Source organism: Hyla sarda, chromosome 5 (assembly GCF_029499605.1).
Source record: "Hyla sarda isolate aHylSar1 chromosome 5, aHylSar1.hap1, whole genome shotgun sequence".
Classification (NCBI taxonomy): domain Eukaryota; kingdom Metazoa; phylum Chordata; class Amphibia; order Anura; family Hylidae; genus Hyla; species Hyla sarda.
In genome coordinates, this window is record NC_079193.1 from 32,149,367 (window position 1) to 32,163,660 (window position 14,294).

General features: G+C 42.2%; 1 protein-coding gene across 2 annotated transcripts in view; it reads right to left on the bottom strand.

The window, feature by feature from the left end:
• RSU1 (Ras suppressor protein 1) overlaps positions 1-14,294 on the bottom strand; it is a 133,127-nt gene that overhangs the window by 64,207 nt on the left and 54,626 nt on the right. For both annotated transcript variants that reach the window (XM_056519173.1, XM_056519172.1), the window contains exon 8: positions 4,438-4,570. In XM_056519173.1, coding sequence (XP_056375148.1) covers positions 4,438-4,570 — 133 coding nt within the window. The remainder of the gene's footprint in view (positions 1-4,437; positions 4,571-14,294) is intronic.

Sequence of the window (14,294 nt, forward strand, 5' to 3'; positions counted from 1 at the left end):
ATCGCTGCGCACGCCGTTTCGTCATCTAATAGGAGCGGCATTCGTAGCGACGTGATGTTGGCGATGGAGAGCGAGGATGCCGGGGAAGCAGAGGCCTTGCCGGAGCGTCGGGGACATGTGAGTACAATCTTTAATACCAGTGGTCTTCAACCTGCGGACCTCCATATGTTGCAAAACTACAACTCCCAGCATGCCCGGACAGCCGTTGGCTGTCCGGGCATGCTGGGTGTTGTAGTTTTACAACATCTGGAGGTTCACAGGTTGTAGACCACTGTCCTATACTTTACATTGCACGGATCCCTCAACAAACGATGGTCCATTTGGAAGGGATTACCATTGTATGTTGAGGGACCACTGTACTATATACCGGTGTATTGGGTTTAGTGTGGGTGAAAAGGATGACCGTTTTCCTTTAAATGGGCATTCTCATTAAAAAAATGCTTGCTATTGTGCTCCTTATGGTAAATAAAAAAATCTTTCTAATGTACTTTGTTTAAAACACAAATAAAACATAGAAAACTTTTTTTTTTTTTTTTTTTAAACAGCTGCCACTAGGCGTCTCCCTACTTGTCATTAGAACATTTCCCCCCATTTCCTGCACAGACTTTGGACTCTTGCTGGCCTGACAGGAGTCCAAAATCAGGAAATGCAGTCTGGAGTGCTGAGGGGTGTGTGCAGCCTTAGCCAATCATAGCTCATCTCACACTGAACTGCTCTGGGCTGTGTGTAGCAGAGTGGGGGAGGAAGTTCTCCCCTGTATGGCTTCAGATGATGTCACGCCTGCTGGGGAACGCCCCTTCCCAGTCTGTGAATCTGACTGAGGAGAAAATACAGAACAATATCAAGGTCGAAAACTAAAAAATTATAATAAATAAAGGCAGGGGGTGGTTTATCATGATGGGGCAGTGAACTGGGAGGATTATAACATTTAACAAGATCATGACAGGTACATCAACCCCATAATGTTACAAAACTACAACTCCCAGCATGTCCCGACAGACAAAGGCATTTCTCTTTAGTTTTTTTTTTTACCTGAAGTTGGAGGACCTCTTTAATTCAACACCTGTCAACCCCATTTGGACGAACTACATCTACAACAGTGTTTTCCAAACCGTGTGCCTCCAGCTGTTGCAAAACTACAACTGCCAGCATGTCCCGACAGCCAAAGGTAACTTTTTTCTTTTTTTTTTTTACCTGTAGTCAGAGGACTTCTAAAATTTACACCAGCCAAACCAATTAGGACGAACTACATCTAGATGAGTTTTTTCCAAACAGTGTGCCTCCAGATGTTACAAAACTACAACTCCCAGCATGCCCGGACAGCCAAAGGCTGTCCGGGCATGCTAAGAGTTGTAGTTTTGCAACAGCTAGAGGTTATAGCATTTAATCTTGGGATAACCCCAAAAGGAGTTGCCTTTGGCTTTCCAGGCATGCTGGGATTTGGGCAACAGCTGGAGGCACACTATTTGGGAAAACACTGATCTTGTAAAACCATAGCTACTTCTAGCTCTTATTTATGGTAAATTGATAGTACGGCGGCGAATCGTAAAGTACAACGCTGCTTAGCCCCACAATTGGCGAACATCAGAAGCGCCACAGGTTGTCCGAGCCTATTAATGAACACTTCAGCACTCCCCCCCCCCCCACGCAAGATGTCGATTTAAGAATCATCTCTGAAAATAGCCGCTTCCTTTTTCTTCGTATCGCCATGTTTTAAAATCAATAATCCAGTAGGACTCCTCCGGGCTGTCAACTGGGTCAACATCTACAGCTTGATCTTGCTCGGCTGATTCCGAGTGCATGAAAGCGCCGAATTTAGGATGAGGTTAGCGACTTGTGAAGGGATTAAAGAGCCGTCTCTGCAGCCCGGTGATTTGCTTAATGAGAAGCTTTGGCGCTATGACTCCTGGCAGGCATTGATGAGCGTTAGGGGGTCACGTTAGACCACACATGAAAAAGACTTTCCCCATATACTTTACAGAACTTTTTATACCTCGTTTAAAAAAAAAAAAAAAAAAAAAAAAAAAAAAAGGAGCTTTGCCTGGATAATAAATTATACATCCCCCTGATCAAAGAGCCATTAGCCATAATTAACTACAAAGTCACATAATGCAACCTAGGCAAAGTACGCAGCGGCACTGACACGTAACTAGAAAGGTGTGTTATTTAGTATTGTGCATGAAGATGAAACATTACATTAAAGGACTACTCTGCAAGGAAGTTGTGTAGTTCTTTCCAGTCTGGCCACAGTGCTCTCTGCTGCCACCTCTGTCTGTTTCAGGAACTGTCCAGAGCAGTAGAAGTTCACTATGGGGATTCTGTCAGTGTGGTGTTGTCTCCGCAGCTCCCTGGCTTCTCCCTCTCTCCTGAACCGATGCATCATTATCTGCTGTCTGTGACTGGATCTTGTCTGTGAGCTGTAGCCCCACCCACTTTGTGATGTCATCGTGCCTCTGACAAGTGCCTAAAGCCTACACCGTCCTGTCATATACAATATATCTTTATTGGGACATTTAGAGAAGAATGAGGAGTGTATACAGCATGCCGTCTTGTGCTGTACAATGCCACAGGCAGAGCAGCAGACAGAGAATGAATACAGCAGGTGCTACGGAAAAATAGTCTGCTGTGTACAGAAATGTTCTGCAGCAGCTCTGGGCAGAGAACTGGCAGGAGTGCTGTAGGAAGCAAGTAGGCAGGTTGGGAGAACTGTGTTAGAGAGTTAAAGGAATACTATGCATTCTGGGAATTGTAGTACTGAGCAACTGTCCAACCAAAAAGTAGTGAATGGCAATGGTAGCGTAGAGGATTACATGCCCACAAAACAAATGGATTTCTGATCTAAGAAGTTTGGCAGACAGGTAAGCAGTGTGATATGCTCATGCAGCATTTGTATTTTTTACCTGACGGAGTACCCCTTTAATGATCAGCTTAGTGTCAAAGGGCATAACGAACAAGTAGGGGTCATCCAAAGAGAAAAACCCCTGGGATAAGACATTTTATTATTTTAAGATCTTTTAACGTGTGGGGGCTGGCCTCTTAGACCCTGTATATCCCAATGGCATGGTTTTGATCCTGGTTGCCCATGTAAAGGAGGATATGCCTGAATAGTATATACTGTGATCTAGAGTCTACTGATCGATACTGGTTAACATACGAGGTAGCCTGTGGTCTGCTGACAGATTTCCTTTCATTGACTACCATTGCTGCCAACAGAGAAATGTAAAAAATAATTTAATCTGAAAAACAATATAGTCAAATGAATCACTCACCCCACTCCCAAAGTTACACCTTAAGGGTGCGTTCCCACCTGGCGTATACGCAGCGTATTTCACGCTGTGCAAAATTTAAGGCAGCAGCAGGAAATATGCTGCGTATTCCTTGTTCACTATACACACAGGGCTTTCCGGCGGCAGTCCTATGTGTGTAGTGAGTTTTGGAGGCGGAGCCGCGCGTCACAGTCACGCCGACACATTGCCCCGCCTCCAAAACTGACTACACGCATAGGATTTCCGCCGGAAAGCCCTGTGTGTATAGTGAGCGAGGAATACGCAGCGTAGTTCCTGCTGCTGCCTTAAATTTTGCGCAGCGTGAAATACGCTGCGTATACGCCAGGTGGGAACGCACACTTAATCTTAATGGGTTATGCAGGAGCAGTAAAGGTATTACCTACAGTATGGAATTCTGTAATGTGAACAAGTCCTTGCTGAAATACTCTTTTTGCTCCATGGTAAAATGGATCAGAACTTAGGTGAAATTGGAGCTTATTTTCTGTGACGAAATCGGTTGAAATTCAAAGAGCCATTATGGGCTTTACGGGATTCCGCTGGAAGAATGAACATGTTAATTCTTCAGTATGAATTCGGTTCCATATCAAAAATTTCTGCACAGAAAAATCAATGGGAGTCTGATTCAAGATCGAGTCTGTGAGGAATTCAACAGGGATATTCCTTGCAGGTTTCACCTAAGGGCCTAGTCACACGGCAGAACTTCCGCCTCAAATTAAAGCCCATAGACTTCTACGGGATTGTGCACACCCATCCACACGTCTGAATTTCCGCTTGCGGAAATTCAGACGTGTGGATGGGTGTGCAGAATCCCGTAGAAGTCTATGGGCTTTAATTTGAGGCTGAATTCCGAAAGCGGAAATTTTGCTCTGTAAAAAGACCCTTACTCTTCCGAAGTATGAACGAGCTGTAACTGAAAGCAACAACAGGGAACGCAACATATGCGGAAAGTAATTTGTTGGGTCCCCCAGAGTGAGATCTGATGTTTTATAGTGACATCCTGCTATGGGTAAAAGAGTGGGGTCCTCCCCATGACTTCCATGTGCCCCGATAAATCACATGTGAAGGAATTGTCTTTATAAACATAAGTATGACAATGAAAACAATCAATACATAAGATCTCCTTAGATCTCAATTAAAAAAAACGACTTACTATTTGTAGGTTTCCGAGCGAATGTATTCAAAGACATGAGACACTCCGAGCTGGAACTGATCAGCGATCGGTGTGACCCAGGGGTTATTCTCCGCCTTGAAGACCTGCTTCTGACCAGTGAGATCCAAGTTTCCTATAGGGAAAAAAAAACACAGAAAAAAAATCTGAGTTACAATACACGTAAATGGGCTGCAACATTATACCTTACAGGGTTGTATGGGAACATGGCAAAAACCTGTACAAAATGGGAATACTTAAAAAAAAATGATAATAATAATAATTATTATAATAAATAATTAAAATAAAATAAATACATAAAAAAAAACATTCAACTTGTTTTGTGGAAAAAAAAACACAGAAAATGATACAATATACATAAACGGCCTGCAACATTATACCATACAGGGTTGTATGGGAACATGGCAAAAACCTGTACAAAACGGGAGAACTTAAAAATAAATAAATTATAATAAATAATTAAAATAAAATAAATACATTAAAAAAAAATCATTCAACTTGTTTTGGGGAAAAAAATAAAACACAGAAAACGTTACAATACACATAAACGGCCTGCAACATTATACCTTACAGGGTTGTATGGGAACATGGCAAAAACCTGTACTTTAAGAAAAAAAAAAATTATAATAAATTAAAGGGGTTATCCAGGAAAAAACTGGCTCCAGAAAGTTAAACAGATTTGTATATTCGGGTAGAAAACAGACATGGTGCACATCTACAATCTTGTATAATGATCTGATTGCTTCTCAGCACAATATCAAAAACTAACAGGTTGTTAGTATACATTTTTGATCAAAAAGTACAAGCCCACTCGCCACGTCAAGGCCACCTATTTAGAGTGGGTCTCTAACGTCCCTAGCATAAAATGGCGTAGCACCGGGCGGCGACCACCACCGCCGCGACACCCCCCTCAGCCCAACCCTATATAAGTAGCAGATAGCTACACAAGGGCCATTTCTTTCCTAGCAGCCTGACTGGGAGAGCATGGTAAGTGAGCTGTAGCACCTTGTTCACACTGGTGTGGTGCTGTGCGGTGTCCGTTGCTGCCGTGGCGCCGTGTCTGCGGGGAGGTGCGACCCATAGACTGGTTTGAGTGGCACTGGGGCCGCTCTGCCAGTGGGTCGTTTCCCCCCCGTGGGCACTGGTGTCGGGGCGGTGGTGGGCGCCGCCCAGTGCTGCGCCATTTTATGCTAGGGACGTTAGGGACCCACTCTAAATAGGTGGCCTTCACGTGGCGAGTGGGCTTGTACTTTTTGATCAAAACGTATATACTAACAACCTGTTAGTTTTTGATATTATGCTGAGAAGCAATCAGATCATTATACAAGATTGTAGATGTGCACCATGTCTGTTTTCTACCCGAATTCAGATTTGTAGATAACTTCTATTAAAAAATCTTAATCCTTTCAGTACTTATGAGCTTCTGAAGTTGAGTTGTTCTTTTCTGTCTAAGTGCTCTCTGATGACACGTGTCTCGGGAACCGCCCAGTTTAGAAGAGGTTTGCTATGGGGATTGTCTTCTACACTGGGCAGTTCCCGAGACACAGGTCATCAGAGAGGACATAGACAGAAAAGAACAACTCAACTTCAGAAGCTCATAAGTACTGAAAGGATTAAGATTTTTTAATAGAAGTAATTTACAAATCTGTTTAACTTTCTGGAGCCAGTTGATATATATAAAAAAGTTTTTTCCTGGATAACCCCTTTAAAATAAAATAAATACATTAAAAAAATAATTCAACTTGTTTTGGGGAGAAAAAAAAAAAAAAACACAGAAAATTTTACAATACACATAAACGGCCTGCAACATTATACCTTACAGGGTTGTATGGGAACATGGCAAAAACCTGTACAAAACGGGAGAACTTAAAAAAAAAAATTATAATAAATAATTAAAATAAAATAAATACATAAAAAAAAACATTCAACTTGTTTTGTGGAAAAAAAAACACAGAAAACGATACAATACACATAAACTGCCTGCAACATTATACCTTACAGGGTTGTATGGGAACATGGCAAAAAGCTGTACAAAACGGGAGAACTTTAAGAAAAAAAAAAAAAAGAAAAAATTATAATAATAATTGAAATAAAATAAATACATTAAAATGAAATACATAAAAATCATTCAACTTGTTTTCCCTGGACCACCAGATATAAAAAAGAAATCTATATAGAGCCGTTTAAACTACTCATCTATGTGCAATTTCTGTTCATTTCGCAACTAAAAATTCCAACTCTCAATGGACGGTTTCAACTACAAATCGGTGACATATTTAACATGAAAACCAAAAACTTTTCTTTTGTCAGTAGAAGTCCTGAATAAGATCTCTTCGGTAGCTGCTGGGAGTGAAGTAACAGATGTGCATTAATACACGCCGCTTCCCACGCATGCTACAAATGTCCCCGCTCCACAGGTAGCACCATCTCCGTGGTATCTCTCACAGTCAGACAAGATGCACACACCTGACTCACTATTTCTCTACAAGACTCTTCTTACACATTTGCCAGAGTGGAAATTTAAACACAAAACTTTTAGGGCTAAAACTTTTTGGTCCTTTTTTTTTTTTTTTGTCTCTATACCAGAGTTACAGCCGTTGGCTGTCCGGGCATGCTGGGAGTTGTAGTTTTGCAACATCTGGAGGTCCGCAGGTTGAAGACCACTGGTATAAAAGATACAATCAGAACATAGAAAAGACAAAAGTAACAGCTCACCCAGTCCCACTCGGTACATCTGTGCCGCAGACCCGCCGGCAACACCCCCGGCTTCAGGAAAGGAAGGATGTCCAGCATCAAGGTGTAGATAGAAACATCTTACTTTATTAATAGATCAACATGTAGGTAGAACAGGTACAAAATAAAAAAAACTCTACCAGCATGCTGATCTATTAAAGGGGTACTCCCTTAAATTTTTTATTTAAATCAACTGGTGCCAGAAAGTATTACAGATTTGTAAATTAATTCTATATAAAAATCTTAATCCTTCCAGTACTTATCAGCTGCTGTATACTCCAGAGAAAGTTGTGGAGTTCTTTCCTGTCGGACCGCAGTGCTCTCTGCTGCCACTCTGTCCATGTCAGGAACTGTCCAGAGCAGGAGAGGTTTGCTATAAGGGATTTGTTCCTACTCTGGACAGTTCCTGACATGGACAGAGGTGTCAGCAGAGAGCACTGTGGTCAGACTGGAAAGAACTAGGAGATAGGAGGTCAGGATAGGAGGACGGGATAGGAGGATGGGATAGGAGGTTGAGATAGAGGTCGGGATAGGAGGACGGGATAGGGGGTCGAGGTATGAGGACGGGATAGGGGGTCGAGATAGGAGGACGGGATAGGAGCTCGAGATAGGAGGTCAGGATAGGAGGATGGGATAGGAGGACGGGATAGGTGGTTGAGATAGGGGTCAGGATAGGAGGTGGAGATAGGAGGACAGGATAGGAGGTCGAGATAGAAGGACGGGATAGGAGGTTGAGATAGGAGGTTGAGATAGGGGTCAGGATAGGGGGTCGAGATAAGAGGACAAGATAGGAGGACAGGATAGGAGGTCGAGATAGGAGGAAGGGATAGGAGGAAGGGATAGGAGGTCGGGATAGGAGGTCGGGATAGGAGGTCGGGATAGGAGGAAGGGATAGGAGGAAGGGATAGGAGGAAGGGATAGGAGGTCGGGATAGGAAGTCGGGATAGGAGGACGGGATATGAGGACGGGATATGAGGACGGGATATGAGGACGGGATATGGGGTTGGGATATGACAACAATATATGGGGATGGGATTTGAAGTCAAAAGCTTCCTCCTTTGTTGATTTTCCTCCCCAACAAGGATGAGGAAGGAAAAACCGGGCAACACCGGGTACTATATATATATATATATATATATATATATATATATATATATATACACACACATACATATACATACACACACACACACACATTATATATTATTTATTTATTTTTATTCACTTCAAATTTATAAATATGATGTATTAATGTGGAATATGCTAATATCTGGGGGGGAAAACACAATTACATGACACAACAGTTCATTTAAAATTAGTCATTGTCAGCATTCAGTTTCCAGATTTCAGGAGGGAATCCCCCCAAACCCACCCCAGTCAATGCCGGTCACCATCACCAAAGACAAACCCCACAGTCCCCTATATGACAGAGTGCAATGCGGTGGACAAGTGCACGCCCTCGGCGCTGGAACAAGTAAAAAAAAAAAAGACAGAGAAGCATATACAATGCGTTTCACCCTCCGCCAATCATGCAGCAATTGCCCTAAATGTTGTACGCCTCAGTGGTCCTGCCTGAAACTGTCTCCTTTATTAGAGAGTTCAGAAGCAATAGTGTTTAACAAGGATCAAGCAGCAGGCAGCCAGATTAAGCAGCGTGACAAGGAGAACCTAATAAGATAGGAGCCGGTGAATCTCAAATGATGCTTGTTGGCTGCGGGAGAGGCGCGGGGATTCGGCTTTCAAGGCACAGACCACAGGAGAGCAGGGAGCGCTGCGATTAGTAGTCACCTCCTGACCGCCACCGCCATAAAGATATATATCACTCACAAGTCTACTCTGCAATCGCAAATTGGATTTCGTGTTTATTGCTTAAAACAGAACAACATGTCTTTGTTTGCAAAGTCACATAAAAGTAACGCTCGCCATCCTGAAGGGGACTTAAGAAAAAAATAAAATAAAAAAAAAAAAAAAAAAAATCAGTATTGCAGGTAAAAACTATGGCACGTGCAAAGAACATGTTCTCCTAAGACATGTTCTCCTCCAGCTGTTGTAAAACTACAACTCCCAGCATGCTGTAGATATATACAGCCCATTTGATGAGCTATGTGTCTCCATGGAAACAGACTACAAATACTGTGTGTAGTCTGACCTTACAGTCTTGTGTTACGCCGATTTATCTGTCCTTACTTCTACTGTCTATAGCAGTGTTTCCCAATCAGGGTGCCTCCAGCTGTTGCAAAACTACAACTCCCAGCATGCTGTAGATGTATACAGCCCCTATGATGAGCTATGTGTCTCTATGGAAACAGACTACATATACTGTGTGTAGTCTGACCTTAACATCGTGTTACGCTTTATCTGTCCTGGCTTCTACTGTTTATAGCAGTGTTTATCAACCAGGGTGCCTCCAACTGTTGGAAAACTACAACTCCCAGCATGCTGTAGATGTATACAGCCCCTATGATGAGCTATGTGTCTCTATGGAAACAGACTACATATACTGTGTGTAGTCTGACCTTAACATCTTGTGTTATGCTTTATCTGTCCTGGCTTCTACTGTTTATAGCAGTGTTTATCAACCAGGGTGCCTCCAGCTGTTGGAAAACTGCTGGGAGTTGTAGTTTTGTAACAGCTGGAGGCACTGTCCTAAGAGCTGTGGTTGCAGTGGAGACAATATTTACAAGGATGAATTCATTCTCTGATAAAAAAGAACCTGTGTGCAATCCGCACATCGGTTTCTTAAAGGGGTACTCTGCTGCTAGACATCTTATCCAAAGGATAGGGGATAAGATATCTGATTGCTGGGGTCCTGCTGCTGGGGCCCCCGCGGTCTCCTGCAGCACCCGAAGTTCTAAACAAACACCAGGTTCCTGTGGCAGTTGTCATGATGTCATGGTCACCCCCTCTCCATTCATGTCTATGGGAGGGGGCGTGGCGGCTGCCACGCCCCCTCCCATAGACATGAATGGAGCGGGCGTGACCATGACATCACAAGGGTGTGTGACCATGACATCACGATCACAGCCTCCGGCTCCTAGTGTTCTGAACAAAATGTTCAGAACGCTGGAGCACCAAAGAACCCCTATAAATACTTGCACAGTGATCCCTCAACTTACAATGGCCTCAGGTTACAATATTTTCAGGCTTTTCTGGACCATACAATACTACGGACAGTCCAGATCCGCAAAACATGTCAATTGCTGGAAGATCTGACCAATCAGAATGGGCATTCACTGGTAAAACTCCTGTATTACTGAAGTACTGACTGGTGTCTGGTAGCGCCCCCTACAGTACAGGAAGGTATTACATGTTCTGTACTCTTTACCTGTATTACTGAAGTGTATGCACTGACTGGTGTCTGGTAGCGCCCCCTACAGTACAGGGAAGGTATTACATGTTCTGTACTCTTTACCTGTACCAGGATTAGCTGCTCCTTTGGACACCAGGTGAGGACGGCTCCATGTTACTTTTTTAGGACACTGTGTGTACTGTACAGGACCCTGAAGAAGCTCCTGTCCTCTACATAGACAGTGATTACAGCTCTCAGCAGATCTTTATTACTTTTTTTATTTTTTGTTTTGAAATTAGATATTTTTTTATTAGGTTTTTGACATTACAACACAAAATAAACACAAGGGATAGCAGGGGGGTATGGGACAAAATAGTAGACCACTCATCATCCAACAAGGGCCCTAAATCACCCTCCCATTTTGCATGGACCAACAAGGAAAACATTTTCACGATAGGAGTGTAAAATGTCCCCTTAAAGCCATGAAGTCTTTCTTACTTTTATATGTGCGGATTTGCTTTATCTCTATTAGTTATCTACTTATTTTTCTTTAATCCTCACTTTTTCCTATTTTTGGATGACATTTTGGGTCTTCAGAACCAATTACCAGGTTTCCATAGAGTTATGGGCTCAACATACAATGGTTTCAACATAAAATGGTCGTCCTGGAACCTATAAATATTGTAACTTGAGGGATCGCTGTATTGTCCTTGACACAAAAATTCTGGAGCACCTGTTTTTTGGAACTCTGATTTGCTATTCTTCTGTTATTCCTCCTGTAAATTCAAAAATTAAAAGGACAATTTGGTACTGCCATTCCTGTTGGTAATAGGGTGTGTACCTACATAATCTGACGCTTAAAGGGGTATTCCAGACTTTTTTTATATATCAACTGGCTCCGGAAAGTTAACGTATGTGTAAATTACTTCTATTAAAAAAATCTTAATCCTTCCAATAGTTATTAGCTTCTGAAGTTTTCTGTCTAACTGCTCATTGATGATGTTCACTTGGATAGATGAAACACAGATTTATTAGTCTGGCACTCCTCCTATTTTACTACTCCAGATTGTGCATCTGATGAAGAGTCCAGTATGGACTGGAAACGTGTTATATGTGCTTTTGATAAACATTATTAACCTTCCTGTAAAGCAGTGGTCTGCAAACTGAGTGCCTCCAGATGTTGCAAAACTACAAATCCCAGCATGCCAGGACAGGGAGTTTTAGTTTTGCAACATCTGGAGGCCCACAGTTTGGAAGACCGCTCCCTTACAAAAATGTTTTCAAATCAAACTGGTGCCAGAAAGTCAAACAGATTTGTAAATTACTTCTATTTATATAATCTTAATCCTTCCAGTACTTATCAGCTGCTGTATGCTCCAGAGGAAGTTTGGTAGTTCTTTCCTGACATGGACAGAGGTGCCAGCAGAGACCATGTGGTATGGCAGAAAAGAACTACACAACTTCCTCTGGAGCATACAGCAGCTCATAAGTACTGGAAGGATTAAGATTTTTAAATAGAAGTACTTTACAAATCTCTAACTTCCTGGCACCCCCTTAATATTGGATAACCTCAATACTTTAAAGGAGTTGCAAGGGGATCTAAAAAAATAAATAAATAAATAAAAAGTGATACTCCCAATCCTTGCTTCTTTCTAGTTTCTGTGATGCGTTGCAATCATTGGAAATGTGTGGCAGTTCCTGCTGGGCCTATGTGTTGCTGGAACAATAAAAAAAAAGCAGTGTGGTGATTTGCAGTCTTTTTTAATTTTCTTTCATTGACCCAGAAGAGCATTTGTGAGGTCAGGTACTGATTTTGGAGCAGAGGATCGGTTCACAATCTCATCTCTGTTCTACTTCATCCCAAAGAAGTTGGATGGGGTTGAGGTTTGGGTTCATAGTGTGACAGAAAAGGGCAGAACCTAAAATGTTCCCACAATGTTTGAAGTGACAACTGTCCACAATGTCTTGGTGCTGAAGCATTAAGATTTCCCTTCATTGGAACTTAGAGGTCGCGGCGACCCCTGAAAGCCACCCCCATAGCATTATCCCTCTTCATACTTCACGGTAGGTACTTTGTTTTTCCCTAATCAACTTTGATTGTGGCATCTAAGGGGTTAATGCCGGGCATCACCGGGATCAGTGATGGCATTAGCCATGGGTATTGGTGGCTGATAGCTGCTGGAACCACCCCGCTATGATCCTGAGCCCCCGTCATAGAAGGGGAGCGGGACAAGGACGTACAGGTACGCCCTTTGTCCTTAAGGTGTTAAAGCAGGACCAGAAACTAAGCATTTTGGGTTAATTTTCAGCCCCGTCTAACAAATCTGGAGAATTTTCCATGGGAATATTACAACATACTCAGAAATAGACTGCCCACTAATGTCGATCTTCACTTCCATATGTTTTGCAAGAAAGTTTGTCATGGAAAGGAGGTGTTAGGAAGTGTTTAATGCAAGCAAGAGACCGCAGCAAGATTATAGTCAAGTAAATCGCCACTCCGAGGAGGTAAATAAGAGGAAACTGAGAACGTCTATTAAGGATACAGATTAAAATGGTTAACCAAAAATAGTAAGATGTTGGAAACGGGGAGTGTCGCACGTGCCCCAACGTTCATACTGAAAAAGAAGCTCCTAAAACAGGAAGCAATTCAAGCTTACAATGTGCAATTTGTATACTATAAAAATGTATGTAGCAGAAATATAAATACTTTCAAAGTTCGTGGTAACGTATATTATTATTACCATTACTGCAGGTGCCTTATTTTGTGCCAAACATTTCATGCTGCTTTCCATTTATCCCCTCTATAGGCACGATGGGCAAGAACCTGTCCAAGATGGTTCTTTATTTTTATTAATATATTTTTGTTGGGGCAAAGGCAGAATAACTACTAACTACTGGTTAAGAAAACAAAGGGAGCCCCCCCCCCCCCCCCCCCCCCGAGTTTGTGGGAAAGAAAGGTGTAAGGAATCAAGAGGAGCACCATTAATGCATAGGGCCTCATGGGGGGGACACATTTGGAGTACTGTTAATTTGTGGGGTTACAAAAGGGGTGTTATTACCGTTTTGAACAATACAGGGTGTGGGGGTTTGTATACACAGCAGTTGTATTTGGGGAGGCAGTCTGAAAATCAAGGAGCCTAGAATGCTTGTACAGTAAATTCTGCAGGATGTAACTGCACTGTAATTACTTAATTGGTCTACAGAGCATGTGCACAGCTGATATCTACCACTAGAACAGACACCTGATATACTGCTATAACATAAACATTGAGACCATTAAAACAAAAAATGTATTTCAATGTGAAAAGAGGAACTCTACCTAAATTCACAATGGCGCTTCACCTTACTCTAATCATCCCCCTCTCCCCCCTTTAACTTTACTGATATCCCCAAAGCCAAATGTATGACACAGAGTTATTCTGGTTCCACATAGCCCGATCCTTTATTACAAATAGTATAATACAGGTATAGGTAATAGAAATGTCAATGGGTTTAATGACTCATGTTTCCTATATTACACAACTTAAGGATTTTCTGTACGAGAATTTATTATAAATCACTAACCCCCCCCCCCCCTTTCTGTTCTTTATATCATCAGGTAGAAAATAAGTGGACTTTCTCTTTTCTCATTAACCAACAACTTTTTTTAGCTAGTGGGTGGAGTTCTCATTTAACCCCAATTGCAATAACAAACTACACAAACATAATAGGTGGTGTAGTCCAGGAGTAGTCGGACAAGGTGCGATTTATAGTCATTTCGCATCAAAGGAAACAGGGATTTTGTTCCTTAATTAAAGGCAGACGGCACCTCTGACAT